The sequence below is a fragment of the Lytechinus variegatus genome, chromosome 12 (assembly GCF_018143015.1).
Source record: "Lytechinus variegatus isolate NC3 chromosome 12, Lvar_3.0, whole genome shotgun sequence".
Classification (NCBI taxonomy): Eukaryota; Metazoa; Echinodermata; class Echinoidea; order Temnopleuroida; family Toxopneustidae; genus Lytechinus; species Lytechinus variegatus.
In genome coordinates this window covers 11,281,638-11,300,396 of record NC_054751.1, presented here as the reverse complement: position 1 = coordinate 11,300,396, position 18,759 = coordinate 11,281,638, and the positions used below count along the sequence as shown (strand labels likewise).

The 18,759-nt window shown below is 34.2% G+C and overlaps 1 protein-coding gene across 5 annotated transcripts in view; it reads left to right on the top strand.

Annotated features, from left to right (window-relative positions):
• Positions 1-18,759, top strand: part of LOC121425587 (SH3 domain-binding protein 2-like) — a 68,876-nt gene that overhangs the window by 37,284 nt on the left and 12,833 nt on the right. For 4 of the 5 annotated variants that reach the window (XM_041621687.1, XM_041621686.1, XM_041621685.1 and 1 more), the window contains 5 exons: positions 7,191-7,434; positions 7,689-7,803; positions 14,944-15,005; positions 15,560-15,801; positions 16,588-16,677. In XM_041621687.1, coding sequence (XP_041477621.1) covers positions 7,191-7,434; positions 7,689-7,803; positions 14,944-15,005; positions 15,560-15,801; positions 16,588-16,677 — 753 coding nt within the window. Of the gene's footprint in view, positions 1-3,763; positions 5,529-7,190; positions 7,435-7,688; positions 7,804-14,943; positions 15,006-15,559; positions 15,802-16,587; positions 16,678-18,759 lie in introns of those variants that run through there. The other variant, XM_041621688.1, reaches the window with a different exon arrangement.

Here is an 18,759-nt window from a genome sequence, read left to right as displayed (position 1 = left end):
CAAGTAATTGTCATGGAGTACTGTGAGTACCAGTAAATGGACATAAATAGTGTACCTATCTAACACATATAGTCAAAATCAATCAAACCTTCTCTATGGAAAATGGTACCCTCCTATATACTGTGAGTGACACGACATCCAAAACGTGAGTGACACGACAAGTGCAAAAATACAACATTTATCTCAACATCGAAAGTATTTTTTGCATGATCTAGAAGAGTAAAATACCATTAACCAAAAAACAAGCTTAATTAAGTTCATAATATGTCATCCTGATGTTTTATTCTTGATTTATGGTCATATTTGCCCATCAACTCACATTCTCACACTAGGGCTTTTACCACTCTCCTCTTTAGAGGAGGAGGGGGCACTTGAAGGAGGTGTTATGAGGTCTTGGCATTGACATCAACTCAAACATTCTTTTTGTGGCCTGATATCATTCAAAATTTTAACTCTTTCTCCCTATCTGTATATGAAAGTTTACAGGTTCATACAATTCAGCATCCACAACGGATGGACTAATTTTTCCTTGTAAGAAAGGTATTCTCAATAGTCACTAACATCAACTGGCATGGTCTGGTAGCCAATGATGTCATGTATGACTCCTTTTTCTTGAAATATTGGATTACAATATTATCCTCCTTTAATATTTTAGGCATTGTCCAAATAGGACATGGCAGTTTCAATGTCTTTTTTGGTACCAAACCCCAATCACGTTGCTGCACACTTCAGATGGACTATCAGCAAATCCTTGAGAAACTTGGGAATTCATCTCAACAAGCAGTTTTCTCCTGAACACTGCTTGTATGTGGACCCTCCCAAGGCAGTACATGTAGGCACTGTACCAAAATTCAGAGCTATGCTTTTAGCTGGAATCTTGTAAGCACCTTTTCATTGCTAATTATTTGATCATATACCATACCACGGGAATCCAGGGAAAGCCACAAGGTGGAAGATGCAGTCAGTACCTGATTCTTGCAGTCTGCTACTATTACATAACAACTACAAGTCATTAGCCTTTCCTTTTCTAAGCCCTTGGATGTCACACTAAAATCCAATTCAGCATCCCAACTAGGCTCCCTTTATACCTCAGTAGCTTTTTCCCCTCGAGGTCCAGCTCTGTTCTTATCAGGGTACCCCCCCAAAAAAAAATGATCTACTGGTACATGGCAACCCATCAAAAGTTGCTCAAATCAAAATGCGGTCTCGGTTGGGACTTGTTGGGACCTACACTGTACATGAACATGCATCATTTTGTTGTAATGAATATGTGTAAATGCAAATCTGCTCTGAACACACATCGGCCCGCTTACGGTAGTTTGCTGTTCAGACCCTACATGTAGTTAATCACTAGCGGTATGAATGGTGGCCGAACAAATAATAATTTTGAACTTGGTATGTAGCTGCTTCAGGCAATATCCAAAATGTTCTATCAAATCTCAGTACATTCTCACCTGAAATGTTTATGTTTTCTTGCAAATTTGTTTATTTCATGTCCTGGAATACAAGCTTCATGGCAAATGAAAAGGTTGATTTAATCAATCAGAAGGAAAAGAAAAATATTTTCTTTTCCGAATTTGAAAAAATGTTTGGTGTTCATGGTGATCTCTTATATCTCATGTACACTACTTTACCACTAAATTTCTGCAAATTTCAAAAAAAGGATCCCTGACTTTTCTAAAGCTCTATGAGTATAACAAAGAAATAACATTGCTCAAAAGAAAGGTGAACTTTCTGCTCATTTCTGTAAATGGAGACAGAGAATGTTCGAGTAATACCTAGGTATGACTTGAAACATCACCATCACCAACCCTTTATGCATTGTAAATATGTCCATTGCTAAAGTATAGTGGTTTTTCTCTTGATACATTCATAATTTTGTGTTGATTGATTATGTTGTTATATTCTTAATCACGGTACATTCACCAAAATATAAATTAGGATCCGAGTCTTCACACCAATGGAAAATTGTCAGGATTTTTTAAACCAAAGCAACCACGGAGAGGAGAGAAAATAGATGAACTCAATGTCAAATTCAATATTTCCATAAAAAGGAGTAAAATTAGGAAGATGGAGGAAATTATTAGCCTAAAATAGGCCTAAATGATGTCAGGAACAACATTTTGACTGTATCCCTGGTAAAACGCTTCAAAAATTACTGGATGTCCTTTTTTATACACAATATAATACCGTGAGTGACACGACATTTCGTGAGTGACACGACATTGTGAGTGACACGACACAACTTTAACAGTTAATTTTAGCTTTACCTTAACACATTGGACCAAGTTACTTTATATACAATAAGGTACAGATAAACTGTATTTGCTCCAGTACTGGGATAAATTAATTTTCAGAATACACAGCTCTAGAAAACTTTTTGCATTTAAAATGTGAGTGACACGACAACCAGTTTTGAAAACTTCGAAACCCAATTTTTTTTAAGAAAAACACTTCACAGAATTTTTTTTGCTATTTAGGAGTTAGATACAATACACAGCTTGTATCTTGCCAACAAATGTGCTTCTAATACAAATTTTATATTGTGATAGGCAATATGTGAATTTTAATGCAAAAATCAACATTTTGTAACATTTAATTTCCCTTGCATATAATTCACTGTATCTCAAGACATAATTAATACTTTTATGTAAATGAAATGGAAAAATATACTTTAAGATGTCTAGTTTCAAAAAACATTGATGCCTAATGATTTCTAGCAAGTTTTAATTTTCACCCTCATGTCCACTTTTGTTTGAAAATGACCACATGTCTTTTAATATAATAAAGACATGGTAACAACATTATTAGTCCAGGTATGGATCTTCATTCTTGTCATCGTCTTTTATATGATGGATGCATAATAAATGTGTGGATACAAAATTATCGCACTAAGTTCGGACTGGGGTAAGTTGAGCCAAACAGCATGGGGCAAGTTGAGCCATGGTAATTCCTATGGTAATGTGTCTTAAAAAACAAACAAACCATAAAAATCAATTGAAATGCTGGCTGAAAGGAGCAAATTTACATGACTGCTCTTTTCCTATTAAAGGATGTTAGAGAATTAGCAAGTGAAAAGACTTTAAACAAAAAATTGACATGCTGGTTCTCCCCTCATACATTTTGTACATAGTTTTTGTTTTCTTTTGTTTTAACAGGATTCTGTATCCTGTAACTTTTATGTTTTTATAAATAAAACAAAAGATGTCAGTTTTAAATCAATTTACAGCAGCTTGAAGGCTAATATTCAATGAAGGGAATTTTTATAGATAGCCCTCCATTATGATCTAAAGTAAAAGTAAAACCAACTTGAGCTTGGAGTGAACTTGGCCTTTAAGTCTTTACATGTGTATAAATCTAATTACCTGTAAGTAGACTCGCAATCAATTAAACATAACTATTGAACAGTTAATGTCCCTTTGGTCTCAGGCTCAAAGCAAATATATCATTTAGGTCAGTTTCAATCATTTGATTCTATCAAAAATTACATGAAGTATCAGTTTCAGTTTTTAGTGAAACTGACATGGCTTTAGGTTTGAGGTTTATGTACATGTATTGTTTCTATTAAACTCATCCCGTCCTCTCTTCATTTCTCTCTCTTTCTCACCCCTCTCCCCATCTCTCACTCTTACTCTCTGTTCCTGTCTTTTAATCTCTCCCTCTGTGTACTGATTGGTTGGGGAAATTGCTGCAACTATTTACTAATCAGTTCCACTTCCTTATTATCACCTCCTCTGTTGCAGGAGAAGTGAGTAAAAGGGTCTTTAGGTATACCCAGAGAGAACCATCTCTCCCAAAGACACTGCTGAAAACACCAGTAGGGCACCTGCTTCGATATTTCCCACAATGCCCTTGTGGAGACTTGACTCCTATCGAGAGATCGAGCTGGTTCGGGAAATTGAACAATTAGGAAGTTTGGGAGAGACTCACAGCTGATGGCTTGGATTGTGCTTGTGTTTCGAGGAAGCATTCACTAATCTTGGGATCCGTTGGGAGTATGCTCTTGTAATTCTCATTTGGTTCGCAAACGCAGTTCGGGACTTCTTTAGTGTATGCACTCTGTTATGCACTACCCATCATTGCTTGAGATTTACTACCAGTATATCGTGGTCCAGTCCAAAGAGAATTTTCATTACATTTTCAAACTTTGTGGTTACCAGGAAGATATATGTCTGGATGGACTACAGAGAATTTTCTTCAGATTTTGATTGTTTGTGTTGAACAGCACCGTATTGCCACTGCCATCTAGTCAGTTTACTTGAACAATACATATCCAGGAATGGTTAATTATGAATATAGTCATCTTCCATAGTACAGCAATGTTTTTTTTTCTTCAGTTAAGAAGCAAGCCCCTCCAAGAAAATTGGTTTCAGGATTGTGAGAGAATGATTTGCCATTGAGCAGAATTGGGCATAATCAATGTTTTTCTTTTCTTCAGTTTTAGCGTATTAATGATATTTTGTGTTTATGGCACTTGCAGACAATTAAGCAAGTGGAAAAAATGTTGACTGTTTGCAAGTAAAAATCATGGAAGTGACTTTAATAGAAGCACATTGTTCACCTTTATTAGCTGAACCGTAGTGCCTGTTTGGGGTCTGCCAGCTTTTGTAAGGTTTTAGCACTTGGAACATTGCCATTTTACTTTTGTGCCTTCGGTAAACTACAATTCATTCTTTTCCCCTTTATAATTATAAATAAACGGCCTTACCTTTGATTGCACATGGCCTTGAACAGACAGTGTAATGCAACACAGAGCTTGACAAAATTTTCTATTAGAATCGTATCACCAAACAATGCTCTTTTTAGGGGTCTCAACATTTTGAAGGCAGTTTAGCATTTGCTAGAATGCTGTACTTCCTACAGTAAGACAAGATACTTTATATACGCTATTAGTGGATTTTTATCAGATGCATCCTTGATAAATGCCACTGGATTTCAAGGTTTCTATCATTCATTAAAGAAGGATCTTCTGCAAGAAAAGTACATGAATATATTTTCCTAAATGTGACTGAAGTGCCAGGTTATTATCGAGGATGTGATCGTCGCAAATATAAAATGAATGTTTGTGGTAGGCATGGCCAACTGCAGACAGTTTTTAGAGCAGTAAGTCAGAGAAGTTCTGATGACAATTCAAGCACTGGATACAATAAGTCTTCTAGTTGTGAATGAGATTTCCTTTGAGTCTTTTAAGTGGTGATTGATGCTTAGTTTTTTTTCAGAGGATCTAAAGTGGAGAATACATGTAGAATAGAAAACAATTGCAGACTTCGGAAACTGTTTGGCATCTCCGTTTGTTCAATGATGAAGACACATATATATAAAATGCCTTTTAGGAAACATCTGTCAATAAAAATTGTATGAATGCTTTGCGTTTGCATAATTGGATATCATGCAACTTATTTCTTGACAAGTGACCTGATCGAAATTCAAGATTGAAAACTGAATAATCAGAGGCATTTTGACATTTATTTGGTGGAAAGGATTGTCTACAATGCCAAGTGACATAGTATCCTTCTCATTTGATGGATGTAAGTTGAATTCATTATGATATCACTTTAGAAATTTACATCAGATTTATTCTTACTCTTTTTAAATGTGTTTAATGTATTCAAATACACCACAGCTGAATTTCCTTTTAATACTATTTGTTCATTTGTTGATACATAATTCAATAACATTTGTGGCAGCTCTAATGAAAAGCAATATCCATATTAATACCCTTTTTTAAAATGAGTCCTTTTGTGTAAAAAAATTTATTCAACTCAAGACAAAAATATATTCCATCGCTGCTACCCTCTAACGCAGACCATTGTCAATCAATATCTGAATTATTTTTACTCTTTGATAACAAGATGTATTTTTATTATATCTGTTTTACATAATTCAAGAGAATACATGTATCCCACTGCCACCAGAAATGAAAACCACACCATGGTCAATGTCAGATCTAATTATACCCTTTGTTTATATGATGTATTTGTGTAATACATTTAGAGAATATCCCACGACACATTCCACCATGGAATGTAAAGCATGGTCAACATCAGACCTGTTCAATTTTGATGCCCTTGCTACCTTGTCATTTTATGGTACTTGATGATAATTACTCTAATGATTCATCCCACTGCTGCCACCATAGTAAATGAAAAACAGGCTAACATCCAAATTATCTGCATGTTCTTTATATTAGTGTTTCACATAGCAAGTTATTGTAAATGATTTATCTGACAATAATTATTTATACCAGGGTAATTGGCAAAGAGCTTATTTGTAAGTGAAAATCACTGACCGGGTGCTTTATAACGAGAGCCTTATTAAAATATTAATTAAAATGGTATGAAACCTTTTATATCATATTTCCTCACTGATATTATTTATTGCACCTGGAAAATGTGCCCAAGCATGACTTATCAAAGTGATAGTGTGCAATAATAAATTGACAGTATCGTTGTCATAAACTGATCTGTATTTTATGACCGAGTTGGTGCTTAAAATGTCCTATAGAAAGAATATTATGCTGTAATAATAAATTGACTGTACTATTGTTGTCATAAGCTGATCTGTCTTTTATGACTAAGTAGGTGTCTAAAGTTTTCTTATGATATTTTTTGTCCAGTTGACTATGATTGAACTTGTAGGGAAGAAATCCTATTTTTAAACTATTAGTTTTGTATTTAATGCATATACATACAATATAAACTAAAATGAGTTGGTTTATAATTCATATCTTACTTGACAATGAAACAGTTTTAATATAATATCAATGTATTATATCCCCAATACCATCCTTGAACATATCATACAGTATATTCTTGAATTCCTGTTGCACTAGAAAATATAGTATTAAAATATTTAAAATTTTAGAATTTTATATTAAAATAATATTGCAATGTGGTTCTGATAACATAACTTGACGATTCATTTCATTTCTTTAACTCAAATTTACACATTATAATTTAATGGTTCTCTATTGTTCTCACCATGTGTGAATGTCTTATGAAATTTGTCTTCTGTATCATAGTTGGTGGGTTGGACAGGGTGATATACTTGTACCAGCATTATTTCTGATATCATATTATGTTTGTGACTTCTTGACTACTTCTTGGGTAAGCTTCAGTATTATAATTTTAAAAAATGAAGAAATGTGGAGTAAAAGATAACCAATATATTAAATCTCTTTCTTCACCTAGGTGCTCATGACATCCTCCTTCGAGATGTCATGCACTGCGGGTTCCTCTACAAGAAGGCCCAGGATCGTAAGGTGGACGTTCTGGGAGAGGTCGGAGAGCAGGTGGGTAGGGTTCTAGGGTTCCAGGACCGGTCTAGGAGGTGGCAACTACGCTACGTCATCATATATCAGCACTATGTATTGTACTTCAGGGACGACAAGGCTAAGAAGCCGCAAGGGGTCTTCTCCCTTACGGGCTACAACAGGTAAAGTTTCATTTCTTTGTAATGATAATATTGTCCCGTGGGAAGGCGTTAATATATTTTTGCCACTCTTTACCCAGGTGTAATAAATGGGCTCATGGTAGGAAGGAATTCCTTGAATTTTTGACATTTTAAAATATTCATCAGTGATAAGAACTCAATTACTAGCATAACAAACTATTCAATAATCTTTGAAAGAAGAATAAAAAAAATATTTGGGTTTTTTAGAGATACCATATTTTGTATTTGACTCCTAGGGTAATGCGTGATGAGGCGGTGTCAGACGAGCGAAAGTGGTCTTTCAAGATCATTGGATTAAGGTCAGACTCAAGGACATGGTACTTCAATGCGGCATCAGAAAAAGAAATGAAGGTTTGTTGTAATGCCATTTATTTTGATGCATAATAAAAGCTTTCCATTCTTGTAAGGGATGACTAACAGCTAAGTACCTTACTCAAAATTTTGACAAAATTTGATAATTTTTCTATAAAGCAAATTGATTCAGTACTCAAAATGTAATTGTTTTTATTGTACTCATACAGTTTTTACAACCTGTTTTATAGACCAAATACATTTGAAAGTGATTTGCCATGTAATCATGATGAAGCAAATCTGTAGTATCTACAATATTCGTATTGTCAACCACCATGCAGTTTACACATTTTGTTGCTTGGTTTTCAGTCCAGGTTTCAAGTGAAATGTTGAAGTAGTTTCTCCCTGAATCATGACTGGTCCCATCAGACATTCGTACATAGTCTGTCATCTTTCTTTCCCATTAAAAGTCAAGTGCAGAGCCCTAACCGGAAGCTAGAGTGTCCTTAAGACTTGAAAGTTTCCCTTCAATTTTTTTTTTCATTTCTCAAGTTTAACTGGTCAGGAAGTATTCATTTTTGAGCTTGAGGCTGTATGACTCAATTTTTTTGTTGACCACGTCTTGGGTCACTTATAAAAAAAGGAGGGATAGTGTTACCCCTACCTGATTGTCTTATTACTAGGTCACTTCCGAATAATTTGTCATGGGTGACACACACGGAGAGATGACCCCAAAGAACAAGTGTTGAGATGATCTTACAAGAAAAACAAGTGATGAGTTCATGAACCAAAATTGTTGTCTCTTACTTTTCAATAGTTGTTTTTCCCCAGCGAATAAACTTCTCTAGGTAATTTCAGACTGTCTTTTAAAAAAAAAAACGAGAGTACCAGGTATTCTCTGATTGGGAACTTTACCCTGATCAACCTTGATCAGAAAATACCAAGTATATTTGCCAATGCGAAAGCAAAATACTTGTTCTGTTCCCCCGAAAGAAAATACCTGCTAAATAGAAGGTACTCAATAAAACTCAACAAAATTTCACAGAGATACTTCCAAGGTCATTTTTAATCTCGCGATATGAAAGCAATTCCGAGAAGTTTCCAATCCCAGTAACGATGCTGAACATGGGTGCCATGGAGCACTTAGGTCGCTAGTTTGCTGAGCTAGCACTTTTGAATCTTGTATGCTTCCCAGGCCATACTGTGCATGTGATAAATTCGACATATTCTCCTGAAAAGGTATGGATTTTGTTGATGTGAATGTGGAATATAATTATGGGGTATTTTAAGGCCTGAATAAGTTCTCATATAAATTCGATGGGTTTGGTGATTGAGTAAGTATGAAATGGCCTGTTGATCATGGTGACTCCAGAATACCTATAATGGATGGGACAGATTAGGCTACTGTCTGGATTATTAGAAAGGTACAAGGTGTAGAAAAGAAAAGATATTGGAAATGTGAAAGTAGAAGCTCCAGCAAACGTAAATTATCAAGGGAAGAAAGAAAAAATGAAATTCAACAGATAATTTAAGAAATGGTGGACATAGAGCCGGAAACATTAATTTGGAACAAAGCATGCACTGCATTTTATACAGTTTCAGGATAGTAGCACACAGTTCCCTTGTAGCAATTATAAGTGTATTGAAATTACAGCTAAAATGAAAAACTTGCTTGGATATCACAAACAGTTTAACATAAATACTAATGACTAAAATGGAGATATTCGCTGATTATCAAAATTTTAGCACTTGCTTAAAAAGATGACTAGAATTTAATTTGCATTACAACAACATTCATATAACCAATCAAATAGCAAAAAATAATATGAATTAATTTATTCAGTCTAAAAATGGAGATACTTTTTGGACTATCAAAATAGGGAAATAAGGAAGGATCATATATTACTGTACATGTATGTCATACGAGACTGATTTGCTATCTTTATGGTTTTTGACTATATTCGTGAAGAGCGGTGAGTCAGATAGTACCCCATTTGGAATGATCATCATGGGGGAACATGTGACTTGTGAAACAAGTGTATAACAATGTGGGACCTCTTAGTAATGACCTTCTTCTAAAGGCTTCTTGAACTGTAGTCGATAGCATGCCAGAGGTCCCTGTATAATAGTCTGAAGTTGGGTTGTATTGAGAGGGATCTTAGTAGTTAATTAAAATAAGGCAGGGAAGTTTATTGAGAGTTTGGTATGATTAATGTTTTAAAAATGATGTGGAGGTGTTGGTGGGGGTGGGGGCAGTGTTGATAATGATGATAAGAAAAACAATGCTGATGAAGATGATGATGGTGGGGGTGGTGATGAGGAGGTGGTAGAGGAAGTTAGAAGAGGTGAATTATAAAAATGGTGGCATTAAAACAATTTTTGTTGGGTCATAAAAGTATTAAAGTTCTTCCAAAACGGGAACATGATAAAATGCTATAAAGGGTGCATTTTGTAACGTAATTCTGCAGAACCATGGATGATGTGGAAATTGCTTGAATGCAATGGAAATGTAAATTAGAATTCTGTGGGGTTTTTAGGGTGAATTTTCCAATTTGGGCATTAATTTAATACATTCATTATTGTCGTATAATTTCCTGGTTTATTCTAAACATTACACCGCTTAATGACCATGCTTAAAATGAGGGGGAATCTTTGATGAAAAGTCACTTTAGTGCTCATTAACAGTAAATGTGCTTTTCTTTTTGTTTTTGTTTTTTATATCTGGTTGTTATTTTTTATTTTAAAGTGCAGGGTTGCCCAAGGTGGAAAAATGGTTTGTTTTATTCAACCCCTATTCATTCAAGTCATTATTTTCAGCCTGGAGCAGCGGGCCCTTTATGAAATCCACTTTAACGCTCCCTCGGTAGACAACAGTTGTTTGGTCATATCACATGTCACATGTCGGAGAAAGAGATGAGTGGGATCTTTGATCTTTAGCATGGGTTTCCCTGGGAAAGCGGAAGCTTGTCACCCTAGTTTGAGGAAAGGGATTCCATTACCAACCCAATGACTGACGTTTGTTGGGGCTCCTATCTTAAAGGGAATGATTCACTTTGTTCAAAGTAGAAAATTGCGCTTCTGATGGAATGAGAATAAATACTTCTTATTAGTGTAAACTCAGTGATACCTGAGAAATTTATATAAAACAAAGGCAGGGAATAATTTTCCTGATATCGCATTGCAATTTGCTCTGCATTTTTGAAAGACTGCTATGCATAAAGTCTTTTGTATAGCATATGTTAGCATATTTTTACATAGGACTGTACATTACTTTATATAGTTGAGAGCTTTTCTCTTATGACCAAAATTGCTATTCAAATTTGTAAAGCAAAATTACTCCCTGAAAGGTCATTAACTTAAAAAAATTTATTAAAAAAAAAAGAAAAAAAAGTGACAAAATAATCTAAGTTCATCCCACACCATCCCACAGAGTGCAAGTTAGGCAGAGCAGTACAAAATTTGTCACAGTGGCAAGCAACATACAGACACTCTGCTTCCCAGAATAATTCTAAATGGTACAGTGGTATGCTATTGCGACATGAATTTTTAATTAGTTTTTTAAGCTCAGATAAATTCCATCTGACCGTAAAAGTTTGCAATTAATGATTACAGCATTAGTTGAGTGGTTATTCTATTGTAAAATCTTTGACAAAGTCACTATTGACTTTGGATTTAGTAGAAGATTTCTCCTATTATAACCACCTCACTCCATTCTTCCTCTAAATAAAAATACCCCACTTTGTCTATTTTCTGTATTTTGCTTCAATTTTCTGGAATTTCCACTATTGAGCAAGACACACAAATATAGATTTATCCTTTTTAACCTATGATTTATTTTGAGTTTAAAAAAGCACTCAAAAGAAGGAAGAAAATATAAATATCTCAATAAAATTTGATATTAATTAATTTGATATCTTATTGTATTTTGATAGTATTGTTTTAGCAGCTGAACTAAACATAATTTTGAATCTGTTTTTGAGAGGCTTCTTGATATATTAGTTCACGTACCTCCTATTTCCGTCTGAATAATCAACACCAGTTGTAGTGAAGTTTTTATGTTTTAATTAGTTATCTTGGCCTGTGATATCATTTTTCTTTCTAAGAACATTTGTATCAAATTTTGAAGGTATTGATGTTTAGATTAAGGAAATGGCAGAAAATGGCAATTTCTTGTTGTTGTTGATATTGGCAAATAACTTTAATTCAAATGCTGAGATTTCATTCTCAAGTACTGGTAAGGGATCAGTGACATGGATTTTAATTGTAACACAAGACATTTCTGTATATCTATTTAAAATAACTTTTTTATTTCTGGTCTAGTTAGCCATTCATCGAAATTCAAATTAGCTTTAGTCATTATTTTCCTTGTTTTGGTATGCCAACCATCTAAATCAAATTTAATTTTACTGAAAACAGATGGCCACTCATTTGCATTGCATCAGAACATTACAAATAAATCATGATGCATTGTTTTTATTAAATATTAATCAAGAACCAGAGTTGAGATCAGAAAGATACATCCTACTGCCATATATTAAGCAGTCATTGAATATTGCCTTGAATAAGATAGAAATGCAGAAGAAAGAAAGAAAATTGGAAATAAAGAATAAAGGAAGGGAGAAGAGAAAGATAGAGAACAAAAATAGATAACTGATATCGTTTTAATTTCAGTTTAAAATGTGGGGAAAAAAAACAAGATGCAGGGCATTGCAATTATGAACAATTATGGTAGTGATTGTTAATTGTTAAGAAAGCATGAATACTTTTAAATATTAAAGCAAATATATAAAAGCAATTGTAGCAACAAACAACAAAAAAGTATAAATGTTTTTTAAAATGTTATATAAATGATTATGTGAAAATCAAGAATTTTATACTGTTGTGAAGGGGGAAATGTGAATCTTTTACCCATATAAAATAAAAAAATTGACAGTGATGTCATCCTTGTTGTCAATGCCTGTCGTTTATAATTACCATCTCACCTGTTTGCCCTTTTAATAGTTAAATGATATCTTAGTGAACAAAATATTGCACTGCCCTTAACTCAAAATAAAGATGTAAAATAGATATTTTCCATGAAAGAGGGGTGTTACTATTTAATACATGTAGTAAATCTCAATTCCATCAAGTATTTTAGCTATGTGAGTAAGGATCTTATTGTGATGGCACCACTTTACAAGTCAAGGGGCTGGGGGAATTCTGAACCTTTCAGAACATTTTTCCCCTCTTTCGTGAACTTACGGGCCGTATTAATTTGAGATCATTAAACATTTTTAATGGATTAGAATAGAAATTAGGGGCAAACCATTTTAGGATTGTCATACGTGTGGTTAGATATGCACGATACATGTACTTCATGATATTGGCATATCAAATACAAAGCTGATTTAGTTGCTGATGATAAAAACATATATCTGCCCTATTTTAGATGTAATTGAGTGGTGTTTACTCTTTCAATTGGTTTCTATTGTATTTCCCTCTGACTCTTCTGAACTGTTGATAATGAGTACACTCGATGGAACTTCTTTAATACACTAAACCATTCAACTCAAACATTGTTCTATTTAATTCTAACCCCGACTCTGGAATGAAGTGTGCTCTGAATAGATTTTTAATCCCTCAAGACAATCATTTAAAAAAAATCAGTTTTTAAAACTTCATGAATGAAGACTTATTGCCTCATCTGATGTAGTCGTTGCATGTGACTACAACCATTTTAATCAATAGTTTTGATCTTGAAGAAAGTATAAAATGAGTTAGAACAAACTTGTCAGGTCTCAGGGTTAAAATCTGGAATATCATGATAATGTCAGCGCAAGAATGTACTTCATAATAGTTTTGTTTACAGTGAACAGTGTTGATAGTTGGCTGTGTTGCCAAGCAAAATCAAGTTCTCATATTTTGTTTAGATTAATGACCAGATTTAATTGCTAATTGTTTCACTTCATAGCTTTCACTTTCTATCATTAAATCTATTACCGGAAATGCTGACTGGTCTGATATGGACAATACCCTAATTGTTTTATTATGATTATGTGAGACATGATAATTCTTGGTTTATATATGATAATCCCCTGAAGATCATAAGAACATACTTGTCGAAAGTTGAGTTTAGCTGGGTCCTTTCAAGACCAACACATCCCCACAAAAGAATGCATGTTGTACTGTGAGACCTCTAAACTGAATTTGATTGAGGGACGTTGCATTATGTGGAATATATACAATTTTATTATATGACTGTATTATACTTTTATTATTATTATTTATTCGGAAAAGAAAAAAAAACAATTACATTTCGGTATATACAATACAAGATACGAATGCCAGGGAAAGAAAAGATTAAGTCAATCGAATTGAATTGAATTTTATTACCTTGTAATAACATGGAATAGTACATCACATATGACCTAAACATTTGGTGTTATACAAATAATGCATGTAAGCGTGTGCATGCAGGGCCAAATAATGAACAATGTGCGAGAAGGCATACGGCACCAAGTTCCGTAGGACCGAGTGCGGTATATCCATTTGGTAAGTTGAGCAGAGTTCATTATTGGGGTCCTCTATGCACAAGTATGTGTGTATTGTTTGTTTTATACAACCCCTCACAAATGTTACTGAGATGCCCCAAATGCTATATTTGATCCAAATTCTAGATAATTCCAGAACTCGCACTATCCTGCACTCTGATGTCAGAGTGCAGGATAGTGCATTCTGGATGCAACAGTGCAAGTCGCTGAATATCATGTGATCCGATTCAGATTACAGAACCAATCAGATTACAGAACATTCTCGGAGTTGTATAAAACTATGAATAGCCAACTGTGACATTAATTTCTAGTCTGTTACACTGGAGGCTCAATTTTTATCACATTGTACAATTAGATAAATGTTTGAGAATAATAACAGTGTTAAAGTGAAGCATTAGCAACTAAAATAATTCAAGGGGTAAGGGTTCTTATGAACTCCCTCTGACTGCTTACTGAGCCTAATTTGCAGCCTTGACAGCCAATTACAGGTCATCGTTCAGCGTCCATTGTCTTTTTCGATTCTATGATATATTGTTTATTTCTTGCATTCTATTCAGTCATGTGATTTTACTCCCGATAATTGCATTTCTAAAAGCTTCAGTTTTAATGCTATTTTCCATGTTATTATTGTGTAATATATAATATTACATATCTTCTCTCTATTGATCAGCTATGGATGGCCTATTTCAAAGTTGCTATGGAACAAGCAATCCACGGAAAGGCTCGAGAAAAGTAAGTATGGTTCCTCACTATTGACTGAAATGTAGAACAAAGTCCCTAAAATACGTCTCAAATTTCATCTCTTTATCAAGGATACAAGTACTTCCTGGAGGGGAAGTTCACCCAAGGCCTCACTTCACAAAATGGGCTATCAATAACAAATGCTCAATTTGCTATGACAAATTTGTCCTCAGCCAATCAGATATTGTGATTTTAGTAGCTTATAATAAACACTTTGTGGTATTGTATGTTAAGCTCATAGATTGTGATTGAATGAAATAATATATGTACTAGCAAAAGAAATATACCTTTACAAAAGGGCCTAAACTTGGTTAGTTTTTGTCAGGCTTAATAACTTTGTTGTAAATGAACGGGGGGGGGGGGGACTTTCACTTGGTCAGATCATACTGAGTATTAATAAGATCATCATGAAACTGGTAGCATTTAAGCATGACTTTTAATCAGATAGTACTCTTTGTGAAACATGGCCTGACATATAGGAAATTCAACCCATACTGAGAATCCATACCCCTGATAAATCAAAAATCTTTTTCTTTTTTTTTCAGGTCATTGAAAATCCTTCAGGATCTGAAATACAAGAACAGCCACCGGGACACGCTCTTTGAGGACGAGTCCCGGCACTCGGGGTCAAGCAGCGGGGGGTCAACCAGTGGGTCAAATGACCCCTTGGTCTACGAGGATATTGAGATGCCCCTTTATGATGACACGGCTAGTCCTACCAGTCCTAACTCACCGCTCCATCGGCCCCTCCCATCGTTACCGCCATGTATTGATGAATTTGATGCAAGTGAGGGGTTTTTCATAGAAATAGCTTTGGTTTTCATAGTAGTCTGTTGTTTGATCAAGAATGTCAATTTTCAAAAATATGATTTTATGGAATGTATGATTTATACAAATACAGAAAGATATAATTTATTTTTTTCCTTCGTGTTCCAATAGACACTTTGTAGGTGATTAAAAAGTCTACCAGGTGGTACCATATAGGTCGTCAAATCATACCTTATATCTATTTTCATGGAATGAATGTTTTTTTAAATAACTTTCTTTCCCTAAAGTGCCCAGAGACACACTTGTAATGCATCATGTGTCAAATGAAATTGATTTTGATTATTGTTATTCTGATGGATAGACAGAATTTTCTATAAATCGAAATCCTTTTAAATCGTCTCTCCCATTTTAAATCAGATTCGTAAATTCCCTTAATTTTTTTTTATTGACACGTGTAAATGGTTTTATTACAACAATACACATGAACACTTTACATGCTTTGTTAAAAGCTCATATTCAGTTTAAATAACAAAGTGTTTATTGATCTGAATGTGATGAAATGTGGTGTAAAATTTTCAACATTGGATATAAAGATCCATGTAATGGATAATATAATAGTCATGCCTGCTGACATTTTCATGTATTTCTTACATGGACCATAGGCCGTGGCATTCATGACCTATTATAGGACAAATTGACAAGCTTTTATCAATCTTCTTTTCTGTAATAAGTCTATAATTTGGGCCTCATTGACAGGAAGGATAGTAGATATTGATACGGAATTTAATCTTGATTTATTCATCAGGTCCAAGACGGTCGTCAGCCGGTGCTAGGTCAGGCATTCAAAGACCCGATCAACTCTCTTCAAGGTCAACCATGGATCCTGATCAGGGAGGTAAGAGAATGTTTCATCAAAAAATTATAATCGCTTCTGAAATTTATAAGACGTGTTAAATTTGTCAAATATTCTTTGCCTATTAAATCACTATATTTCTGACATCCCTCTGTTGTGTAATCATGTTATTTGATCCCCTTTTTCTTTTTATCTTCATTAGTGCTTGATTCTAACTCCTCCTCCTCCTTACTTTAACAATTTTAAACCACTATATTTCTGTCATCCCTCTGCTGTTTACTCATGTTATTTGATCCCCCTTTTCTTTTTATCACCATTAGTGCTTGATTCTAACCCCTCCCTCTAACTTTGACAGTTTTAAGTAAAAAAAAATATCAGTTTTAAAATCTAGAGATTTTTATCCCTTTCCCATAGTAATGACATTCCAACCATGATGGAAGCTTCAAAATGACTGAAGATATTCCAAGCTAGGAGAACCAAAAAAGGGAAAAGGGCAATGCGTTTTGTACATCTGGTTTTCTGCCATAAGTTACATTTAAACATGCAAAGTAAGAAATTAATTCATACGGAGATTTGACCATGGTTCTTAAAAATCACAGTGATAGCCTGTGAAATATTCTTTCCAAAAAAATTATAATATTTTTATTAGGAGGCTTGAGGATAAAGAAATTTAAAGACAAATAATACTTGGGATAACAACATACCCACAACTACTGGTGAGTTGCCTACTTTAAAATAGCAAATTAAGGGATATCTGAATCCAAAAAGGATATGGAAACAATTTTGACAACATTGCATCTCAGATAAAAGAGATAATTTCATTCATCATCACCAGGAATATATGACAGATGTGATAATATCTGAAGCTTATGTAGATATAAATATCTGTCTTGTCATAATTCGAATATGTACAATGAAGGGATCTCAACAGGATATTTTTGTTGAAAATCAACTTCTTTTCTTCCATGTATGAGTTTGCTGTTTTCATTGTGTCACACTCCAACTCAACATGAAAATCTGTTCACATGAGATTTATGAAAAGGTTCTCCTTCCGACGGATTAGATTATATCTGAAACTGCATTAGATGGAAATGTCAGATATAATAGCTCGGGCCTAACTCCGATTTCAGAGATAATCTTAGCCTTCCTGAATAACATTTGGCAATTTATGAAGATTTTTACTGCAGATGTGGCAAAGGTTTTTGAGTTATGATTCTGATATTGATGATGGTGTGTGTTAACTGCTGCCATATGAAAACATAAATTTTATACATGTATTTTGTTAATGTTTTGTATGTACCTTTGTTATTTTGTTGTATATCATAACCCCAACCTAAACTTGATGTCAAGTTGTTGACTCATTTTTCTGTGCCACCCTGGCTATTGTCATTGTACTAATATGCCATTCTGTGTCATTTACATATAGAAAACAGATTGATTTTTGTTGCAATTTATAGGGAATATTCATTTCATGTCATGCAAAATGCACAAGTTTCAAATATCATTTTTGTACAGTCCACAGAAACTTGGTAAATTAATGGCTTCTGAAGATCGCTTGAATTGAGTGTAACAAATTTGATTGTGGTGTGAGAATTCTGAAAACAAAAAGAACAGAGGAAAATAAAATGTATGAAACTGCATGTCTTAACCCATTTGTAGGTTTGTAATCCCTTTATCTTTCTTAAACTTGTTACATGTTGTGATTGATATTTGTAATTGTTTCTCTTGTTCTTATTTTGCTTGTAACCTGATTTTTTTTCCATGAAGTGTCTATCCTGTGAAGAAGTCACCAGTCCTGTGGATTTTCCCCCTATATGCTGTTTATTGTTCTTCATTATGGTGTCTTTTCGTGGTCGTTTTATTTTTTCTTGTCTCGTTCTGTCATGTTGTCAGTCAGGTTTCCTTCATTTCAAAGGCAGTCTGTCTTTATGGTTACACTTCGTAATTCCGAAGCTTCGTAATTCCGAAGGTTCTTTATTCCGAAGGTTCGTAATTCCGAAACACGTAAATTGCCTATACCTCGATGTTCGTTAATCCGAAAACGAAAAAGGGTTCGTTAATCTGAACATTTGTGGCGTAATTCCGACGATTCGTTATTCCGAAGGTTCGATAATCCGAAAACGA